Source organism: Vanacampus margaritifer, chromosome 10, assembly GCF_051991255.1.
Source record: "Vanacampus margaritifer isolate UIUO_Vmar chromosome 10, RoL_Vmar_1.0, whole genome shotgun sequence".
Classification (NCBI taxonomy): Eukaryota; Metazoa; Chordata; class Actinopteri; order Syngnathiformes; family Syngnathidae; genus Vanacampus; species Vanacampus margaritifer.
The window spans coordinates 15,604,906-15,628,994 of NC_135441.1; the positions used below are offsets into that span (position 1 = coordinate 15,604,906).

General features: G+C 41.0%; 1 protein-coding gene across 22 annotated transcripts in view; it reads right to left on the reverse strand.

Annotated features, from left to right (window-relative positions):
- Nucleotides 1-24,089, reverse strand: part of LOC144058703 (protocadherin gamma-C5-like) — a 252,513-nt gene that overhangs the window by 124,114 nt on the left and 104,310 nt on the right. The window contains exon 1 of one of the 22 annotated variants that reach the window (XM_077577102.1): nt 21,537-24,084. The exons of 19 other annotated variants lie outside the window; for them this stretch is intronic. In XM_077577102.1, coding sequence (XP_077433228.1) covers nt 21,537-23,948 — 2,412 coding nt within the window. In that variant the 5' untranslated portion in view covers nt 23,949-24,084. Of the gene's footprint in view, nt 1-5,237; nt 7,796-18,013; nt 20,568-21,536; nt 24,085-24,089 lie in introns of those variants that run through there. 2 more of the 22 variants (XM_077577099.1, XM_077577097.1) reach the window with 2 other exon arrangements.

Below are 24,089 nucleotides of genomic sequence, written 5' to 3' on the forward strand. Positions count from 1 at the left end.
CGTTCTTTGTCGTTGTCTTCTTCTAATGTTCCCAGAGATATGGGAGGCTGCAGCATTAATCGTCTTGCAGCCAGCCTGTCAACCTGCGACGCTTTGTGGTCTGCAGCGGCCCTAAGAGACTACTCAGACAAACTGCAGCTCATCAGCATGTATTTATGAAACAGTACAAGAAAGGAAAAATAAAATATTGCTCTATGAGAGTTTAACAATGGAAGCGATTTAGATTTAAATAATGCTATTAAATATTTGATATATATATATATATAGGACTGTAAAAAAAAATATTTCAGCAACGTTATATCTCCACCCAGCGACACTCTTACACAAAGGTAATATCCACAAACAGTATGTCACATGAAGACAAATATTCTATAAATGCGGGTGGGCGACAATGGCATTATATTATCTGCTTGACATTTAATATGCCTAACTATAAATTGTTTAAGACACTAGAAAACCTTATCAAGATTTCATGAGCTGTTAAACAATGACAAATTTAACCGAGCAAAAAATGGGTAAAGAAAAAGGGCCAATTAAGCCTTTAAACATTGACTGTGTGATTGAGAGAGGGGAGGGGCTAAGGCTGACAACTGAAAATTGACTTCGAACAAGACAAAACTTGCAGGGTACAACATATAAGGCCCATATTGTTGTTTTTATTGTAAATACAGCGTTGATGTTTAGTAGGCTATACACAAAACCCTGAGTGTCTATTCGATATCTCTGCCCCTTCCTAAGGTGTTGTGCAATCATGAAGGTCAGATGCATGCTTTTGAAATAACAATATTTGATAGTTTAATGTGACATGTTGACCAAATGATGTAGGCCTTAAACAAAATAAGCTGTGATAATATTATGGTGAGGCTGACTGATGTCAAGCAGGTGTGATATGAAGAACCATCCAATATCACATGATTTGTAAATGAATGCTTATACATGTGCAATGCCACTAATGGATGGTCCTCACTTTTTCACATACAATTAAATAAAACAAGATGCAACTGATTTCTATTTATTAAATTAATTGAGTCAAATTTACTCTGAGGATGGTTCTTTCAACAATACAAAAATAATTGGACTGTCTCAAAAGAAGAATTTGAAAAACGATTAGTGATGAACTACTGTTTCTACGTTGACTCACGCTGTTTTAAATGATCAATTATATGTTGCAATCCCCCCACTGAGAGCAATGACAGTTATCAAATACAAAGGTAAATATTGACTCACCAAGGTTGACATCTGTGAGCAGTTTCCTGACATGTGCTTGTTGTCATGTGGCGTATCAACATCAACTCCATCCACACTCACTAAACTTTGACTCATGGCTTGCATATTCTTTATGTCACTTTTTCTGGAGTCAGTGGTCCTGCACACCTCGTAATTGTACACGTGTGGGAGGGTCCCGGTTCCCAATGTATCCGAGAACCGTGGCGGGTAATACGGAATGACAGGCAGGTTGGAGTGGTACAGGACGCGAGACTGTCTCCACCTGTACACTTTGACTGATATGATAAGCAGCAAGCAGGTGATGAAGAGGAAGGAGACCACAGCCAGCGCCAAGACTAAGTAAAAAGTCAACTTTTCATTGTATTCCTTGTCGTGCATGCTAAAGTCAGTGAACTCTGACAGCACTTGAGGGAAGCTGTCCGCCACCGCCACGTTAACAATGACTGTAGCTGAACGAGAGGGCTGCCCGTTGTCCTCCACTACAACAGTCAGTCTTTGTTTGACAGCATCTTTATCAGTCACTTGGCGGACAGTTCTTATTTCTCCATTGTGGAGGCCCACTTCAAACAGCGCCCTGTCTGTGGCTTTGTGCACTTTATAGGAGAGCCAGGCGTTCTGCCCACAGTCCACATCCACGGCCACCACTTTAGTTACCAGATAGCCCACGTCTGCCGAACGAGGCACCATTTCGGCCAGCACCGAGCCGCCCGTCTGGACCGGGTACAGGACCTGAGGGGCGTTGTCGTTTTGGTCCTGGATCACCATCCGGACGCTTATGTTGCTGCTGAGGGGAGGGGAACCTCCATCTTGTGCTCTGACAATGAATATCAGCTCTTTGATCTGCTCATAGTCATATGAGCGAACTGCACTAATAACTCCACTTTCTGCATTTACAGACACAAATTCAGAAATTGGACTTCCTCCGATTTCACTCTGCTCCAACATGTAAGAGACACGAGCGTTCTGGTTTTCATCTGGATCTTTGGCACTCACTCTTAGCACAGAAACACCTGGTGAGTTGTTTTCTGCTACGTTTGCGCTATAAAAGCTGACCGGAAACACAGGAGCATTGTCATTCACGTCTGAAACTTTCAAATTAAAAGTCATGTTTGTGGCGAGAGGAGGTGAACCAGCATCTGATGCAACAACTGTGATATTATATTCTGGCGCACTTTCACGATCTAAATCAGCATCAGTCATTAATGCAAAATAATTTCTCATATTGGATTTTATCCTAAATGGAACGCGGCCTTCAATCGCGCACCTCACGTGACCATTTTCACCAGAATCCAAATCTTTCACATTAATGATACCAACAGTGGTACCAGCAGGGGAGTTTTCTGACACAGGACTAGTGAAGGACATAACATTTATTATTGGGCCATTATCATTTAAATCCATGACTTCTATTTCGACTTTTGTCGAGTCTGTTAGTGCACCTTGATCGTTGGCTTCAACCAGGAATTCGATCGTTTTGTATTTTTCATAATCAATTTGCTTTACTACAGATATACATCCTGTTACTTTGTCTATGTGAAACAAATCTGTTATTCCTGCTTTTGATTTTGAAAATGAGTACGTCACTTGTGCATTTGAACCACTATCAGCATCCGTGGCATTCACAGTGAGAACGTGGGTGCTTTTTGGGGCATTTTCAATTAATTTTGCTGTATACAAAGTTTGATTAAAAACGGGAGCGTTATCATTAATATCTTGAATGTTAATATTAATATTTACTGTACCTGATTTTTGTGGAGTTCCACCATCCACGGCCACTAATTTTAGAGAGAGTCGCGGTTGTTTTTCTCTGTCTAACGCTTTCTGAAGCACCATTTCTGCATGTTTACTTTCTCCAGAAGTGACTTGTTTTAAAACAAAATTATCACTCGGAGTCAAAATGTAGCTCTGCACACCGTTTTCACCCACATCAGCATCATATGCACTCTCCAAAATAAAACGGGAGCCAAGTGCAGCAGACTCACTTATTTTAAATTCTAAATGTCTATTTTCAAAGGCGGGGGCGTTGTCATTCACGTCCAACACTTCAATGGTAACGGGATGCAATTCCATGGGGTTTTCCAATAAAATCTCAAAGGTGAAGCTGCACGGCGTCAGGTCTCCACACAGCTGCTCTCGATCTATCCTCTCATGGACAACCAGAAGCCCTTTGTCCGCCCTCAGCTCGGCGTACTGGACGTTCTCTCCTGTCACGATGCGGGCCCGCCCAGAACGGAGTCTTTTCAGATCCAAACCGAGATCCTGGGCGACATTTCCGACGAGGGAGCCTTTTTTCATCTCCTCGGGGATTGAGTAGCGGATTTGTGCCTGCGTTCCGTTTAGAAAAAAACACCAAAAGACAAAGAGGCAGGCCGCACGCCGCCATATTCCTCCTCGGATCTGATGAATATGCATACACTCCATATGTAAAATAGTCAATTCCAATAAAGTGAACCAATCAAAAAATGACTTTTAAAAATCAGGCGCAATTATTTTAGGATTATTTAGCTCAACGGTCATGCGTTGTTCACGCGAAGCTCTCCTGTGCCAAATGGCAGTGAGAGAGGAGGGAGCTGCACTGCATCACGCAGCAAGAAACATCCCAACATATTCAACATCCATTTCACATGTAACAGCGCCCCTTTGAGGAGGATATGTGAAATCGCCTTAGTTAGACAAACGTATTCAACATAAAACATATTTAAATAGGCATACTGTATGTCTTTTTTAATAACCATAGTAAAATATTTTTTAAATTAAAAAAATAAAATTATATGAATACTATTTTACTAATTAAAGTTGTAACTTGAACAAACAGCCAATCATTGATGTGGGAGTAGAAGTGATGCAAATTATCAGTTGCATTTGAATTCTTCAGCGTGAGTGCGGTTCAACAAATCCAGTGGAAGCTTTACTTCAGCACCACGGACAGAGACAAACCACCACATGGAGCTCACTGCTGATTTGAGATAGTAGGGAACTTTTTGGCTTATTTTGGTCAACCAACACGTTATCGGTATAGTAAAATCAGATATTTCCATTCTTAATTTCACTTTGATTACCGACCCCCCGATGTTTAGTGAAAGAAGACTTACAGTGTACATGTCAATAATGAATTGTCTAAATACTTTAGTAGTCTGCATATTTTTGAAACTTAAAAAAAACAAACAATCATGGAATGGCACTTGCCTATAACTACATTGAAGCTTTGTACTGCATGCTTAAAAATATGAAAATACATGTTGGCTCTGTTGTGAATAATGGGATTCATGTAGGCTACATCTCTCATCCTCACATTACAAAAGCTGTAAAATATAAGTAGCTACATGATCTCTTTCAAAGATGAAGTAGTGATATCACCTCTAGAACAGAGAACACGAGACAAAAGTACTTAAAGATGCTCAATTCAATTAAAAATGTAATGATTTCCAAATGGAAGTAACAAATAACCAACATTTACTCCATGTATGCACCTCATCTTTTCTGATAAGCATGGCCATGATATAGGTGAAAGCTTATTTCAGAAATACTCAGGACACACTAAGATTAACAGGGGACATTTAGCCCAACAAGTCAATCTATTCTAAATACAACAATCTGGTAAAACAGAATAAAAACAAGGACGACAATTAACAAAAAACTCGTTGGACCAAGGAAAAAGTGAGGGTCTAAAAAAGAACAACATAAAAATATGTGTTCAAATTTATATTTATCTCTATTGCAATGTAAAAAAAAAAAGGGGGGGGGGGGGGTAAACATAGAATTTTCACAAGTGTATAAACCCCCCAAAAAACGAAATCAAAAAAATCACCAGTAATCCAATCAATTCCTGCTCCACACTCTTTTCTAGCCTCCAATGTATACTTAGTCAATGGGAATTACTTCAAGACATCCTTTCACAAGCTATATGGACAGTGATTACGCATGCACATATCCACCTTGAACCAGAAAACTGTGAGACTACAACAACAGATTCAAACATGAAAAAAAAAAAAAATTTTTTTTGGACTCACCATGGTTGACATCTGTGAAAAATGTCCTGACATCTGCTTGTTCTCATGCGGCGTGTCAGCATCAGCTTCATCCACACTCACTAAACTTTGACTCATGGGTTGGATATTCTTCATGTCACTTTTTCTGGAGTCAGTGGTCCTGCACACCTCGTAATTGTACACGTGCGGGAGAGTCCCAGTTCCCAAAGTATCCGAGTACCGTGGCGGATAATACGGAATGACAGGCAGGTTGGAGTGGTACAGGACGCGAGACTGTCTCCACCTGTACACTTTGACTGATATGATGAGCAGCAAGCAGGTGATGAAGAGGAAGGAGACCACAGCCAGCGCCAAGACTAAGTAAAAAGTCAGCTTGTCATTGTACTCCTTGTCGTGCATGCTAAAGTCAGTGAACTCCGACAGCACTTGAGGGAAGCTGTCCGCCACCGCCACGTTAACAATGACTGTAGCTGAACGAGAGGGCTGCCCGTTGTCCTCCACTACAACAGTTAGTCTTTGTTTAACAGCATCTTTATCAGTCACCTGCCGGACAGTTCTTATTTCTCCATTGTGGAGGCCCACTTCAAACAGCGCCCCGTCTGTGGCTTTGTGCACTTTATAGGAGAGCCAGGCGTTCTGCCCACAGTCCACATCCACGGCCACCACTTTAGTCACCAGATAGCCCACGTCTGCCGAACGAGGCACCATTTCAGCCAGCACCGAGCTGCCCGTCTGGACCGGGTACAGGACCTGAGGGGCGTTGTCGTTCTGGTCCTGGATCACCATCCGTATGCTTATGTTGCTGCTGAGGGGAGGGGAGCCTCCATCTTGTGCTCTGACAATAAATATTAGCTCTTTGATTTGCTCATAGTCGTATGAGCGAACTGCATTAATAACTCCACTTTCTGCATTTACAGACACAAATTCAGAAATTGGACTTCCTCCGATTTCACTCTGCTCCAACATGTAAGAGACACGAGCGTTCTGGTTTTCATCTGGATCTTTGGCACTCACTCTTAGCACAGAAACACCTGGCGAGTTATTTTCTGCTATGTTTGCGCTATAAAAGCTGACCGGAAACACAGGAGCATTGTCATTCACGTCCGAAACTTTCAAATTAAAAGTCATGGTTGTGGCGAGAGGAGGTGAACCAGCATCTGACGCAACAACTGTGATATTATATTCTGGCGCTTTTTCACGATCTAAATCAGCATCAGTCATTAATGCAAAATAATTTATCACATTGGATTTTATCCGAAATGGAATGCGGCTTTCAATCGCGCACCTCACGTGACCATTTTCACCAGAATCCAAATCTTTCACATTAATGATACCAACAGTGGTACCAGCAGGGGAGTTTTCTGACACAGGACTAGTGAAGGACATAACATTTATTATTGGGACATTATCATTTAAATCCATGACTTCTATTCCAACTTTTGTCGAGTCTGTTAGTCCACCTTGATCTTTAGCTTCAACCAGGAATTCAATCGTTTTGTATTTTTCATAATCAATTTGCTTTACTACAGATATACATCCTGTCACTTTGTCTATGTGAAACAAATCTGTTGTTCCTGCTTTTGATTTTGAAAATGAGTACGTCACTTGTGCATTTGAACCACTATCAGCATCCGTGGCATTCAAAGTGAGAACGTGGGTGCCTTTTGGGGCATTTTCAATTAATTTTGCTGTATACAAAGTTTGATTAAAGACGGGAGCGTTATCATTATTATCTTGAATGTTAATATCAATATTTACTGTACCTGATTTTTGTTGACTTCCACCATCCACGGCCACTAATTTTAGAGAGAGTCGCGGTTGTTTTTCTCTGTCTAACGCTTTCTGAAGCACCATTTCTGCATGTTTACTTTCTCCAGCACTGACTTGTTTTAAAACAAAATTATCACTCGGAGTCAAAATGTAGCTCTGCACACCGTTTTCACCCACATCGGCATCATATGCACTCTCCAAAATAAAACGGGAGCCAAGCGCAGCAGACTCACTTATTTCAAATTCTAAATGTCTATTTTCAAAGGCGGGGGCGTTGTCATTCACGTCCAACACTTCAATAGTAACGGGATGCAATTCCATGGGGTTTTCCAATAAAATTTCAAAGGTGAAGCTGCACGGCGTCAGGTCTCCACACAGCTGCTCTCGATCTATCCTCTCATGGACAACCAGAAGCCCTTTGTCCGCCCTCAGCTCGGCGTACTGGACGTTCTCTCCTGTCACGATGCGGGCCCGCCCAGAACGGAGTCTTTTCAAATCCAAACCGAGATCCTGGGCCACATTTCCGACGAGGGAGCCTTTTTTCATTTCCTCGGGGATTGAGTAGCGGATTTGTGCCTGTATTCCGTTTAGAAAAAAACACCAAAAGACAAAGAGGCAGGCCGCACGCCGCCATATTTCTCCTCTGATCTGATGAATATCCATACACTCCATATGCAATATAGTCAATTCCAAGAAAGTGAACCAATCAAAAAATGACTTTTAAAAATCAGGCGCAATTATTTTAGGATTATTTAGCTCAACGGTCATGCGTTGTTCACGCGAAGCTCTCCTGTGCCAAATGGCAGTGAGAGAGGAGGGAGCTGCACTGCATCACGCAGCAAGAAACATCCCAACATATCCAACATCCATTTCAGATGTAACAGCGCCCCTTTGAGGAGCATATTTGAAATTGACTCCAGTAGACAAAAAATATTCAACATAAAACCTTTTTAAATAGGCATACTGTATGTCTTTTTTAATAACCAAAGTAAAATATTTTTTAAATTAAAAAAATAAAATTATATGAATACTATTTTTACTAGTTAAAGTTATAACTTGAGCAAACAGCCAATCATTGATGTGGGAGTAGAAGTAATGCAAATTATCAGTTGCATTTTAATCCTTCAGCGTGTGTGTGGTTCAACAAATCCAATGGACGCTTTACTTCAGCACCACAGACAGAGACAAACCACCACATGGAGCTCAGTGCTGATTTGAGATAGTAGGGAACTTTTTGGCTTATTTTGGTCAACCAACACGTTATCGGTATAGTCAAATCAGCTATTTCAATTCTTAATTTCACTTTGATTACTGATCCCCCCTCCCCCTCCCGGTGTTTAGTGAGAGAAGACTTACAGTGTAAATGTCAATAATGAATGGTCTAAATACTTTAGTAGTCTGTATATTTTTGAAACTAAAAAAAAAAAAATCATGGAATGGCACTTGCCTATAACTACATGCTTAAAAATCTGAAAATACATGTTGGCTCTGTTGTGAATAATGGGATTCATGTAGGCTATATCTCTCATCCTCACATTACAAAAGCTGTAAAATATAAGTAGCTACATGATCACTTTCAAAGATGAAGTAGTGATATCACCTCTAGAACAGAGACACCGAGACAAAAGTACTCAAAGATGCTCAATTCAATTAAAAATGTAATGATTTTAAAATGGAAGTAACAAATAACCAACCTTTACTCCATGCATGCACATCATCTTTTCTGATAAGCATGGCCATGATATAGGTGGAAGCTTATTTCAGAAATATTCAGGACGCACTGAGATTAACAGGGGACATATAGCCCAACAAGTCAGCCTACTCTAAATACAACAATCTGGTAAAACAGAATAAAAACAAGGACGTAAATTAACAAAAAACTCGTTGGACCAAGGAAACAAGTGAGGGTCTATAAAAGAACCACATAGAAATATGTATTCAAATGTAAATTTATGTCTATTTCAATGTAAAAAAGGGGAAAAACATATAATTTTTACAAGTGGGTAACCCCCCCCCCCCCAAAAAAAATAAAAAATTAAAAAAATCCCCAGTGACCCAATAAATTCATCTACACTCTTTTCTGGCCTCCAATGCATACTTAGTCAATGGGAATTACTTCAAGACATCCTCTCACAAGCTATATGGACAGTGATTAAGCATGCACATATCCACCTTGAACCAGAAAACTGTGACATTTATCAACTACAACAACAGATTCAAACATGAAAAAAAAAAAAAACTTGACTCACCATGGTTGACATCTGTGAAAAATGTCCTGACATCTGCTTGTTGTCATGCGGCGTGTCAGCATCAGCTCCATCCACACTCACTAAACTTTGACTCATGGCTTGCATATTCTTCATGTCACTTTTTCTGGAGTCAGTGGTCCTACACACCTCGTAATTGTACACATGCGGTAGAGTCCCAGTCCCCAAAGTATCCGAGAACCGTGGAGGATAATACGGAATGACAGGCAGGTTGGAGTGGTACAGGACGCGAGACTGTCTCCACCTGTACACTTTGACTGATATGATAAGCAGCAAGCAGGTGATGAAGAGGAAGGAGACCACAGCCAGCGCCAAGACTAAGTAAAAAGTCAACTTTTCATTGTACTCCTTGTCGTGCATGCTAAAGTCAGTGAACTCTGACAGCACTTGAGGGAAGCTGTCCGCCACCGCCACGTTAACAATGACTGTAGCTGAACGAGAGGGCTGCCCGTTGTCCTCCACTACAACAGTTAGTCTTTGTTTAACAGCATCTTTATCAGTCACCTGCCGGACAGTTCTTATTTCTCCATTGTGGAGGCCCACTTCAAACAGCGCCCTGTCTGTGGCTTTGTGCACTTTATAGGAGAGCCAGGCGTTCTGCCCACAGTCCACATCCACGGCCACCACTTTAGTCACCAGATAGCCCACGTCTGCCGAACGAGGCACCATTTCAGCCAGCACCGAGCTGCCCGTCTGGACTGGGTACAGGACCTGAGGGGCGTTGTCGTTCTGGTCCTGAATCACCATGCGAACACTCACGTTGCTGCTGAGGGGAGGGGAACCTCCATCTTGTGCTCTGACAATAAATATTAGCTCTTTGATCTGTTCATAGTCGTATGAGCGAACTGCACTAATAACTCCACTTTCTGCATTTACAGACACAAATTCAGAAATTGGACTTCCTCCGATTTCACTCTGCTCCAACATGTAAGACACACGAGCGTTCTGGTTTTCGTCTGGATCTTTGGCACTCACTCTTAGCACAGAAACACCTGGTGAGTTGTTTTCTGCTATGTTTGCACTATAAAAGCTTACCGGAAACACAGGAGCATTGTCATTCACGTCTGAAACTTTCAAATTAAAAGTCATTTTATTGGAGAGGGGAGGCGAGCCAGCGTCTGATGCAACAATTGTGATATTATATTCTGGCGCACTTTCACGATCTAAATCAGCATCAGTCATTAATGCAAAATAATTTCTCACATTGGATTTTATCCTAAATGGAACGCGGCCTTCAATTGCGCACCTCACATGACCATTTTCACCAGAATCCAAATCTTTCACATTAATGATACCAACAGTGGTACCAGCAGGGGAGTTTTCTGACACAGGACTAGTGAAGGACATAACATTTATTATTGGGCCATTATCATTTAAATCCACGACTTCTATTTCGACTTTTGTTGAGTCTGTTAGTGCACCTTGATCTTTAGCTTCAACCAGGAATTCGATCGTTTTGTATTTTTCATAATCAATTTGCTTTACTACAGATATACATCCTGTCACTTTGTCTATGTGAAACAAATCTGTTGATTTTGAAAATGAGTACGTCACTTGTGCATTTGATCCACTATCAGCATCCGTGGCATTCACAGTCAGAACGTGGGTGCCTTTTGGGGCATTTTCAATTAATTTTGCTGTATACAAAGTTTGATTAAAGACGGGTGCATTATCATTATTATCTTGAATGTTAATATCAATATTTACTGTACCTGATTTTTGTGGACTTCCACCATCCACGGCCACTAATTTTAGAGAGAGTCGGGGTTGTTTTTCTCTGTCTAACGCTTTCTGAAGCACCATTTCTGCATGTTTACTTTCTCCGACTTGTTTTAAAACAAAATTATCACTCGGAGTCAAAATGTATCTCTGCACACCGTTTTCACCCACATCGGCATCATATGCACTATCCAAAATAAAGCGAGAGCCAAGTGCAGCAGACTCACTTATTTTAAATTCTAAATGTCTATTTTCAAAGGTGGGAGCGTTGTCATTCACGTCCAACACTTCAATGGTAACAGGATGCAATTCCATGGGGTTTTCCAATAAAATCTCAAAGGTGAAGCTGCACGGCGTCAGGTCTCCACACAGCTGCTCTCGATCTATCCTCTCATGGACAACCAGAAGCCCTTTGTCCGCCCTCAGCTCGGCGTACTGGACGTTCTCTCCTGTCACGATGCGGGCCCGCCCAGAACGGAGTCTTTTCAGATCCAAACCGAGATCCTGGGCCACATTTCCGACGAGGGAGCCTTTTTTCATCTCCTCGGGGATTGAGTAGCGGATTTGTGCCTGCGTTCCGTTTAGAAAAAAACACCAAAAGACAAAGAGGCAGGCCGCACGCCGCCATATTCCTCCTCGGATCTGATGAATATCCATACACTCCATATGCAATATAGTCAACTCCTAGAAAGTGAACCAATCAAAAAATGACTTTTAAAAATCAGGCACAAATTATTTTAGGGTTATTTAGCTCAACGGTCATACGTTGTTCACGCAAAGCTCTCCTGTGCCAAATGGCAGTGAGAGAGGAGGGAGCTGCACTGCATCACGCAGCAAGAAACATCCTAAAATATACAAGATCCATTTCAAATGTAACAGCGCCCCTTTGAGGAGGATATGTGAAATCGCCTTAGTTAGACAAACGTATTCAACATAAAACATCTTTAAATAGGCAGACTGTGAGTCTTTTTTAATAACCAAAGTAAAATATTTTTTTAAATTGACAAAATAATATTATATGAATACTATTTTTATTATATTAAGTTGTAACTTGTACAAACAGCTGAACATTGATGTGGGAGTAGAAGTGACAAATTATGATTTGCATTAATTATAATTCTTCAGTGTGAGCGCGGTTTAACAAATCCAGTGGAAGCTGTCCTTCAGCACCACGGACAGAGACAAAGCACCACAATGAGCTCACTGCTCATTTTGGTCAACCGCTACGTTATAGGTAGTTAGTCAAACGAACTATTCATCCATTCCTAATGGATGGATGGGTGAATAATCAAAAGTTCAAATAGGCTAAATCCACTTTTGATGGCTGCAATTCCCCCCCCCCCCCCCCCTGATGTTTAGTGATAATACTGATAGTGTGAACGCCAATAATAAATGGTATGGATAATTTAGTAGTCTGCATAGTTTTAACCCCCTCCCCCCATTTATTTATGTAATGGTACTTTCCTATACATTGACGCTTTTAACTGCTTAAAAAATATGAAAATACATTTTAGCTCTGTTTTTGAATGTTGTGGAATAATGGATTGTAGGCTATACTCATAGTACAATAGCTGCACAATATAAGTAGGCTATATTATCACTATCAATGATGAAGTAGTGATATAACCTCTAGAACAGAGACAACTTCATGCTCAATTCAAGTGAAAGGGCAATTATTTCAAAATTGAAATAACAAATAACCAACAACCTTTGCTCCATGCAAGACGTCATCTTTTCTGCCAAGGATGATTATAATATCGGTAAAGGCTTATTTCAGAAATACTCAGAACACAATTTGATTAACAGGGAACAAAAAGCCTACTCTAATTTTCCGGTGAGCCAGAACAAAAACAAGGATGACACTTAACGACAAAGCTCATTTGACCAAGGAAAAGAGAGAGGGTCTATAATAAACACTTCAAAAAAAAAATTCAAATTAATATATATATATATCTTTCAATGAAGAAAAAACGCTGTACTAGAATTTTCACAAGTGGATAAACTTTAAAAGATAAAAATAAAAAAAATGACAAGTGACCAAATAAGCTTATGCTCCACACTCTTATTTAGCCTCCAATGTATACTAAGTTCATGAATTACTTCAAGACATCCTTGCAGCAGGATTGGGATGAGGCATGCACATATACTGTACACCTTGCACCAGAAAAACGGGAGACTAATCAACTACAATACCAGATTAAAACATGTGAAAAACTTGACTCACCATGGTTGACATCTGTGAAAAGTTTCCTGATATCTGCTTGTTGTCATGTGGCGTGTCAGCATCAGCTCCATCCACACTCACTAAACTTTGACTCATGGCTTGCATATTCTTCATTTCACTTTTTCTGGAGTCAGTGGTCCTGCACACCTCGTAATTGTACACGTGCGGGAGAGTCCCAGTCCCCAAAGTATCCGAGTACCGTGGCGGATAATACGGGATGACAGGCAGGTTGGAGTGGTACAGGACGCGAGACTGTCTCCACCTGTACACTTTGACTGATATGATGAGCAGCAAACAGGTGATGAAGAGGAAGGAGACCACAGCCAGCGCCAAGACTAAGTAAAAAGTCAGCTTGTCATTGTACTCCTTGTCGTGCATGCTAAAGTCAGTGAACTCTGACAGCACTTGAGGGAAGCTGTCCGCCACCGCCACGTTAACGATGACTGTAGCTGAACGAGAGGGCTGCCCGTTGTCCTCCACTACAACAGTCAGTCTTTGCTTGACAGCATCTTTATCAGTCACTTGGCGGACAGTTCTTATTTCTCCGTTGTGGAGGCCCACTTCAAACAGCGCCCTGTCTGTGGCTTTGTGCACTTTATAGGAGAGCCAGGCGTTCTGCCCACAGTCCACATCCACGGCCACCACTTTAGTCACCAGATAGCCCACGTCTGCCGAACGAGGCACCATTTCAGCCAGTACTGAGCTGCCCGTCTGGACCGGGTACAGGACCTGAGGGGCGTTGTCGTTCTGGTCCTGGATCATCATGCGGACTGTGGCCACAGAACTCAGTGGAGGGGATCCGGAGTCACGGGCAGTGATGTTAAAGTCAAAGGACTTGATTTGTTCATAATCGAATGATTTAACTGCATGAATGACACCATTTTCTGCATTGACTGAGACAAAAGAGGACACAGCTACTCCATGAACATCTTTCTCCTCCAGGAAGTAAGACACTCGAGCATTCTGGCCCCAGTCTGCATCACTAGCACTGACAGTAAACACGGAAAATCCAGGAGAGTTGTTTTCTGGTACAATTTTACTGTATTCTGACTGTTGGAATTTGGGGGGGTTGTCATTCACATCAGATATTTTAACATTAATGTTTTTCATACTAGACAGAGGTGGAGAGCCTTGGTCAGTTGCTGTTATGGTGACATTATATTCACGGACACGTTCTCTGTCTAAGAAGTTTTCAGTCACTATGGTATAATATCCTGTTAATGAAGACTCAATTTTAAAAGGGACGTCATCATTAATGAAACAATTGAGAACACCGTTTTGTTCAGAGTCTTTATCATTTACATTAAAAACAGCTACAGTTGTACCTGGGGGAGAATCCTCAGGTATGGATTGAGAAAATGACATAAGGTCTATTGTGGGGATATTGTCATTCTCATCAATTATATTAACAATAACTTTACATGTATCTGTATAACCGCCATGATCACTTGCTTGGACCTTTAATTGAAAGTTCTTTGATTTTTCAAAATCTAATATTCCAGTAAGCTTGATTTCTCCTGTTTTAACATTTATATTAAAAAGCTGATTTTCCTCTTTGGTAATATGAGGAGTGGAGAAAGTGATGTCACCATTGAGGCCTGTATCAGCGTCGTTCGCGCTAACAGTCATGATCAATGTTCCTTTAGGAGAATTTTCTGGCACATCTACCTTATAAACAGGTTGAGTGCACACTGGCGCGTTATCGTTTGCATCCAGCACAGTGATTTGAATTCTCACCGTCCCTGATCTATGTGGCTCACCACCATCTGAAGCAATCAACATGAGTACGAGACTCTCCTCTTTTTCTCGGTCTAAGCTATTTTGTAAAGTCATTTCTATAAAAGGCTCACCGTCTGGTTGATTATGCATTTCCAATTTAAAATTATCTGACGGTTTAAGTGCATATTTCAGAATATCATTAATGCCAACATCAGCGTCGGCTGCATTCGCTACTGAAAAACGAGTTCCTATTGCAGCGTTTTCAATAATTTTCAAATTAATTTCAGACTGGGGGAAAGACGGACTGTTGTCATTAATGTCCACAACCTCCACTGTTACACGATAAAGCTGGATTGGATTTTCTAAAATGACGTCGAAGGTGAAGCTGCAGGGCGTCGTCTTTCCACAAAGCTCCTCTCGGTCGATGCGCTCTTTAATCACGAGTGTGCCTTTGTCTCGCTTTAAATCAACATACTGTCGATCTTCTTTTGTTATAATACGAGCTTTACCTGCCACGAGTCTGCCCACGTCCAAGCCCAAATCTCTCGCAATATTTCCAACAAAAGAGCCTTCTGCCTGCTCCTCCGGTACGGAATAGCGAGCCTGTCCAGTCACGGAGCGCAGCTCACAGAGACAAAGAATGACAAACAGTGTGCGCCATTCGCTTCTGACGGCGCGCATCCACCTACAAGCCATCGTGAATCCCCAAAAAATATTCAGAACACAGCTCTTCAAAGTAGAAATACCCCAAAACAGCCACGGGAAAAGTTCCTTGTAAAATTGCAAGCATGCCGTTGTCTTTCTCGGCAGCGAAGCACAAAAAAGGAGCCCATGCAAGAAGACTCCTGCACTGACTCGTTTCACTCTAATTCAATGACGTATCACCAGCGGCGCCCAGAGGATTTTCACATTAGTGCATGGCCGTTCATGCATCATTCAGACCATAAAACAAGCCTTATAAATGCTGTATATGTTACTATATGCATTAAAATGATTACAATAACATAATATTAATAAAATTAAAGCATAAAATATGAGTTTTCAGATTTTCAGAGGATCAATATCTTTAGGCTATCGCAAGGGTGGCCAAGTTTGGTCCTCGAGAGCCCCTATCCAGCCTGTTTTCCATGTCTCCCTCTTTCAGCGCAGCTGAATCTAATGATCAGATCATCAGGAAGCTTTGCGGAAGCCTGACAACGATCCTGATCATGAATCAGGTGTGTGGGTGGAGAGAAACATGGAAAACAGGCTGGATAGTGGCTCTCGAGGACCAAACTTGGCCACCTCTGGGCTATAGGTATATGCACCTCTGATTCAATCTCTATTTTGTATACTTATACTTGTGAGGAGTAATGACAACAATATTAAATACTAATTACTTGAATGTAATGCCCTGTAGCCTATGTGACATAATGTAAAGCAATCTAAAATATAATCCGGTCTAAACTAATCTAAACGTTTACATATATTAGACATTCCATTTACCGTGAGGTTTGTTAATAATTGGAATTGAAATGTCATGGAAATTAAATAAATTTGTCAATAAAAATAACAATTAAGGTGACAATAATTAAATGTAAAAATATTCAGCCCATTTTTGTTTTTACAATTTAAAAACACTTTTATTTCTATTTTTGTGTTTGGGTTATTCGTGATATGGATATTTTTTTTCATTAAAAGATTATAACTTAGTTTATTCAAAAGGTTGCATCAAGGACAGTGTGAATAATAAGTTATGCACAAGTTATCAGACACAAAAAAAAAATAGAAGGGGCGGGGGAGGCTTCGATTACACCATATTAGATGAATAATACTAAAATAAGACATACACTGCATACAAAAACGGACTGCAATCCAAGAAAACCAGACCTTAATTTGTGGCCACTGACTATTATTAACACAGTAAGTTGCTGTCTGTGGTGCTGAAACTTCAGGAGTGGTTGACTTTACATGGCCAAAACAGCAACGTTGTAGACACATTGACAAAATTAAATAATAGGGAAGAAGCACACATGCAACACCCTGGATTTGCCTCAATGGCTTATTACAAACTTGGCTAACATGAGTCTTTGAGTCTTCTAAAATAATAATTTGACTTTAAGTTTGATTGCCTTCTCCACTGCAAGCATTCATGTCACTATATTGAGCTGGTCTATTACAACAAATTAACTCTATAGTGGTCTAAAATGGTCAAGTAAAGAAGTACATATTGTTTGTGTGGTTATGGTTAGTAGTTTATTGGGTAACTTGACAATTGTCCTAATTAAAAAAAAAAATACACAACAGAGACTATTACTGCCAGTTCCAATTATTTTCATCTGATCCTCAAACTTTATAAATTGTTTATTAATACTAAAACCAATGATTTAATATTTCTGACACAGTGATTTAGATATGTCTAAATTCAGTTTATTTACCATAGATGTGTTGAAAAAAAATTAACAGGTTTTCACAACTGAACTATGATGCTCTGACCAAACTAAACTAACTAAACTTACTGAACTTGAAAATAATGGGTTTTTTTTGTGCTCCTCTCTCGATGATTTCTGCCCTAAGAATGGAATGATGATCCAACAAGCATGTTGGCATTAAAGATTGCAAAGTGAAAGATATTATCAGCATGTATACCGAAAAACACTTTAAGTTTCGTCCGCAGCTATCATTTATTTGGAATAAACAGATTTGGAAGGACACTAAGAGTAAAGTTATGGTCCCCAACCAAAACATGCATGGTTGAAAATAAAAATGTATCAGTAAAAAAAGTTAGTATTATGAAAACAGGAAGTGGACATTCTCAAAAAGGAGGATTCACAATGCATGACTCATTGCAAAACCCAATTCCACACTTCCACAATATTTCTTCATGAACCTATTCTAATTATGCCTTTAACTTAAAAGGATGGCTATTACTTCAATACATCAACACCTGTAGCAACGATGCATAAAAAAGTAAATTAGACCCAGAAAACTTTGACAGGACATTTACAAAAAGACAACAGCAACAACAAATAGAATGATGAAAGATTTCACTGAATCTGTGAAAAGTACCAATCACAAAAACACATTAAAGTTTAGATTTTTTGTTTTAGTTTACTCACCAAAGTTGACATCTGTGAACATAGTCCTGACAACGGCTTGTTCTCTTGTGGCAAATCAGCATCAGCTCCATCCACACTCACTAAACTTTGACTCATGGCTTGCATATTCTTCATGTCACTTTTTCTGGAGTCAGTGGTTCTGCACACCTCGTAATTGTACACGTGCGGGAGAGTCCCCGTCCCCAAAGTATCCGAGTACCGTGGAGGATAATACGGAATGACAGGCAGGTTGGAGTGGTACAGGACACGAGACTGTCTCCACCTGTACACTTTGACTGATATGATGAGCAGCAGGCAGGTGATGAAGAGGAAGGAGACCACAGCCAGCGCCAGGACTAAGTAAAAAGTCAGCTTGTCATTGTACTCCTTGTCGTGCATGCTAAAGTCAGTGAACTCTGACAGCACTTGAGGGAAGCTGTCCGCCACCGCCACGTTAACAATGACTGTAGCTGAACGAGAAGGTTGCCCGTTGTCCTCCACTACAACAGTCAGTCTTTGTTTGACAGCATCTTTATCAGTCACCTGCCGGACAGTTCTTATTTCTCCATTGTGGAGGCCCACTTCAAACAGCGCCCTGTCTGTGGCTTTGTGCACTTTATAGGAGAGCCAGGCGTTCTGCCCACAGTCCACATCCACGGCCACCACTTTAGTCACTAGATAGCCCACGTCTGCCGAACGAGGCACCATTTCAGCCAGCACCGAGGCGCCCGTCTGGACCGGGTACAGGACCTGAGGGGCGTTGTCATTCTGGTCCTGGATCATTATGTGGACTGTGGCCACAGAACTCAGTGGAGGGGATCCAGAATCACGGGCAGTGACGTTAAAGTCAAATGACTTGATCTGTTCATAATCAAATGATTTGACTGCATGGATGACACCATTTTCCGCATTGACTGACACAAAAGAGGACACAGCTACTCCATGAACATCTTTCTCCTCCAGGAAGTAAGAAACTCGAGCATTCTGGCCCCAGTCTGCATCACTAGCACTGACAGTAAACACGGACAAACCAGGAGAGTTGTTCTCTGGTACAATCTTACTGTATTCTGACTGTTGGAATTTGGGTGGGTTGTCATTCACATCAGATATTTTAACATTGATGTTTTTACTACTAGACAGAGGTGGTGAGCCTTGATCAGTCACTGTTATGGTGATATTATATTCAGGGACACCTTCTCTGTCTAAGAAGTTTTCAGTCACTATGGTGTAGTAACCTGTTAATGAAGACTCAATTTTAAAAGGGACGTCATCGTTAATGGAACACGTGACAACACCGTTGCCCTCAGAGTCTTCATCATTCACGTTAAAAACAGCAACAGTTGTACCTGGAGGAGAATTCTCAGGTATGGATTGAGAAAATGACATCATTTCTATCATGGGGACATTGTCATTCTCATCAATTATGTTAATAAAAACTTTACATGTATCCGCAAATCCTCCATGGTCACTGGCATGGACATTTATTTCGTAGCTCTTGGATTTCTCAAAATCTAATTTACCGCCAATTTTAATCTCTCCTGTTTTCACATTTACTTGAAAAATCTTTGCTTCCTCTTTTGTAATATGAGGAATAGAGTAAGTGACGTCACCATTGATTCCTGCATCAACATCATTGGCTCTTACAGTTGTGATCAATGTTCCTTCAGGTGAATTTTCTGGCACGTCTACCTTATAAACAGGTTGAGTGCACACTGGTGCGTTATCGTTTGCATCCAGCACAGTGATTTGAATTCTCACCGTCCCTGATCTACGTGGCTCACCACCATCTGAAGCAACCAGCATGAGTGTGAGACTCTCCTCTTTTTCTCGGTCCAAAGGCTTCTGCAAAACCATTTCGATAAGTTTTCTTCCATTTTGTTGATTTTGTATTTCCAATTTAAAATCATTCAATGGTTTAAGAGTGTATCTCTGAATGTCATTAATAGCAACATCAGGGTCAGCTGCATTCGCTAAAGAGAAACGAGTTCCTACTGCAGCATTTTCACCAATTTTCAAATTAATTTCAGACTGAGGGAAGGACGGACCGTTGTCATTAATGTCCACGACCTCCACTGTTACATGATAAAGCTGGATAGGATTTTCCAAAATGACGTCGAAACTGAAGCTGCAGGGCGTCGTCTTTCCACAAAGCTCCTCTCGGTCGATGCGCTCTTTAATCACGAGTGTGCCTTTGTCTCGCTTTAAATCAACATACTGTCGGCCTCCTTTGGTAATAATACGAGCTTTACCTGCCACGAGTCTGCCCACTTCCAAGCTCAAATCTCTCGCAATATTTCCAACAAAAGAGCCTTCTGCCTGCTCCTCCGGTATGGAATAGCGAGCCTGTCCAGTCACGGAGCGCAGCTCACAGAGACAAAGAATGAGAAACAGTGTGCGCCATCCACCTCTGACGGCTTGCATCCACATACAATCCATCGTGAATAATAATAATAATAAAAAGATTTCGAGCAGATTCCTTTAAAATAAAAACAAGCGCTCTTCAAATTAGATGATCCACAAATAAACACGATGATCTACGGGAAACATCTCTTTTAAATGTCGGCTAGTCCGTCCTCTTTCTTTCTGAACAACGAAGCTCGAAAAGGAGGCAAAGAGGAAGACTTGGTTTCACTCAATTCATTGACGTGTCACCAGTGGCGCCCAGAGCTTTTTCACAGTATTGCAACTCGACATTATTGGTGCTTATCAAAATGATATGGTATGACTATGAATATAAAGTTTACGTGGGGAAGTAAATACTCAAATGAAATTAATGAGGGAAAATAATTTCAACCAGTGGGGTAGCCTGTTAATGTAAACTTTTTTTTGTATAATTTTCAGGACCAAAAGATTTTACTAATACCACTAAAAACAAAGTTCTCACTTCATTTATTTATTTTTCCAATTACTTATTTTAAAAACTGATACTTGTCTGTAACATAATTAATATGCAATTGTATTCAGTCTATAGCCTATTGATTATTGCAAACTATTTTCAAGTATGAATAATAGTGTATTTGCAGATATCGAACATTTTTCAATGAGTATTAAAATCAAGAAGAGACAACATGTAACAACATAACTGCAGTGCATCATGGTATTAATTGCTTGACGAAATAAGGATAAGTACGACTAAGGCAGGGGGCAAAGTTGTATGCAGGGGGCAAATTCACAAATTTCAAGCAGCTTTTGCACCAAGGACAACGACAACAAAGTCAATGGAAAAGTAATTATCATGGAAAATGTCAGCATAGTTGCTAGACATTTCACACTTAAAATTCCTCTAATCAACCCGCATCCCCCAACAAAGATTATGCAATTTAGCTTTTATGTTGCTAATTAAAGCAGACATTACACGTTTAATAAAAATAAATAAAAAAACACGTTTTCACACACTTTTTTATTTTTTATTTTTTTTACAAATTCTAGAATGACTGACAAATATGTTGACCTTTTTCCAGGTTTTCATTTCTCAGCATGAAACCAAACGCTATATGAAAAATTCTGATTCCAAGAAGAGAAAACAGTTAAACATTTCACTCACCAAGGTTGACATCTGTGAAACTTCTCCTGACATCTGCTTGTTGTCATGTGGCGTGTCAACATCAGCTCCATCCACACTCACTAAACTTTGACTCATGGCTTGCATATTTTTCATGTCACTTTTTCTGGAGTCAGTGGTCCTGCACACCTCGTAATTGTACACGTGCGGGAGAGTCCCAGTCCCCAAAGTATCCGAGTACCGTGGCGGGTAATACGGAATGACAGGCAGGTTGGAGTGGTACAGGACACGAGACTGTCTCCACCTGTACACTTTGACTGATATGATGAGCAGCAAGCAGGTGATGAAGAGGAAGGAGACCACAGCCAGCGCCAAGACTAAGTAAAAAGTCAACTTTTCATTGTACTCCTTGTCATGCATGCTAAAGTCAGTGAACTCTGACAGCACTTGAGGGAAGCTGTCCGCCACCGCCACGTTAACAATGACTGTAGCTGAACGAGAGGGCTGCCCGTTGTCCTCCACTACAACAGTCAGTCTTTGTTTGACAGCATCTTTATCAGTCACTTGCCGGACAGTTCTTATTTCTCCATTGTGGAGGCCCACTTCAAACAGCGCCCTGTCTGTGGCTTTGTGCACTTTATAGGAGAGCCAGGCGTTCTGCCCACAGTCCACATCCACGGCCACCACTTTAGTCACCAGATAGCCCACGTCTGCCGAACGAGGCACCATTTCGGCCAGCACCGAGGCGCCCGTCTGGACCGGGTACAGGACCTGAGGGGCGTTGTCGTTCTGGTCCTGGATCACTATGCGGACTGTGGCCACAGAACTCAGTGGAGGGGATCCGGAGTCACGGGCAGTGACGTTAAAGTCAAAAGACTTGATTTGTTCATAATCAAAAGATTTAACTGCATGGATGACACCATTTTCTGCATTGACTGAGACAAAAGAGGACACAGCTATTCCATGAATGTCTTTCTCCTCCAGGAAGTAAGAAACTCGAGCATTCTGGCCCCAGTCTGCATCACTAGCTCTGACAGTAAACACGGACAAACCAGGGGAGTTGTTTTCTGGTACAGTCTTACTGTATTGTGACTGTTGAAATTTAGGTGGGTTGTCATTCACATCAGATATTTTAACATTAATGTTTTTACTACTAGACAGAGGTGGTGAGCCTTGATCAGTCACTGTTATGGTGACATTATATTCAGGGACACTTTCTCTGTCTAAGAAGTTTTCAGTCACTATGGTGTAGTAACCTGTTAATGAAGACTCTATTTTAAAAGGGACGTCATCGCTAATGGAACACGTGACAACACCGTTGGCCTCAGAGTCTTCATCATTCACGTTAAAAACAACAACAGTTGTATCTGGAGGAGAATCCTCAGGTATGGATTGGGAAAATGACATGAGCTCTATCGTGGGGATATTGTCATTTTCATCAATTATGTTTACAATAACTTTACATGTATCTGTATATCCTCCATGATCTCTAGCCTGAATGTTTAACTGATAACTCCTCGATTTCTCAAAATTTAATTTACCAGCAACTTTAATCTCCCCCGTTTTAACATTTACATCAAATAGCTGTTCTGTTTCTTTGGAAGAACGAGTGGAATATGTGACGTCACCATTGAGGCCTGCATCAGCATCGTTTGCGCTCACAGTGGTGATCAATGTTCCTGTAGGTGAATTTTCTGGCACGTCTACCTTATAGACAGGTTGCTTGCACACTGGTGCGTTATCGTTTGCATCCAGCACAGTGATTTGAATTCTTACCGTCCCTGATCTATGTGGCTCACCACCATCTGAAGCAACCAGCATGAGTGTTAGACTCTCCTCTTTCTCTCGGTCTAACGGCTTCTGTAAAACAATTTCAATGAATTTTGCTCCATCTGACTGGCTTTGTATTTCCAATTTAAAATTATCTGATGGTTTAAGAATGTATTTTAGTATATCGTTAATTCCTACATCAGGATCATCCGCACTCTCTAGTGAGAAACGAGTTCCCACTGCAGCACTTTCAACGATTTTCAAATTAATATCAGACTGGGGGAAAGACGGACTGTTGTCATTAATGTCCACAACCTCCACTGTTACACGATAAAGCTGGATTGGATTTTCTAAAATGACGTCGAAACTGAAGCTGCAGGGCGTCGTCTTTCCACAAAGCTCCTCTCGGTCGATGCGCTCTTTAATCACAAGTGTGCCTTTGTCTCGCTTTAAATCAACATACTGTCGGCCTCCTTTGGTAATAATACGAGCTTTACCTGCCACGAGTCTGCCCACTTCCAAGCCCAAATCTCTCGCAATATTTCCAACAAAAGAGCCTTCTGCCTGCTCCTCCGGTATGGAATAGCGAGCCTGTCCAGTCACGGAGCGCAGCTCACAGAGACAAAGAATGACAAACAGTGTGCGCCACCCGCCTCTGACGGCATACATCCATACAAAATCCATCGTGAACCCCAAAAATTATTCCAAGTGGTTTCCTTTAACATAAAAACAAACGCTCTTCAAATTAGATAATCCACAAATAAACACGATGATCCACGGAAAACATCTCTCTTCAAATGGCAGCCAGTCCGTCGTCTTTCTGAG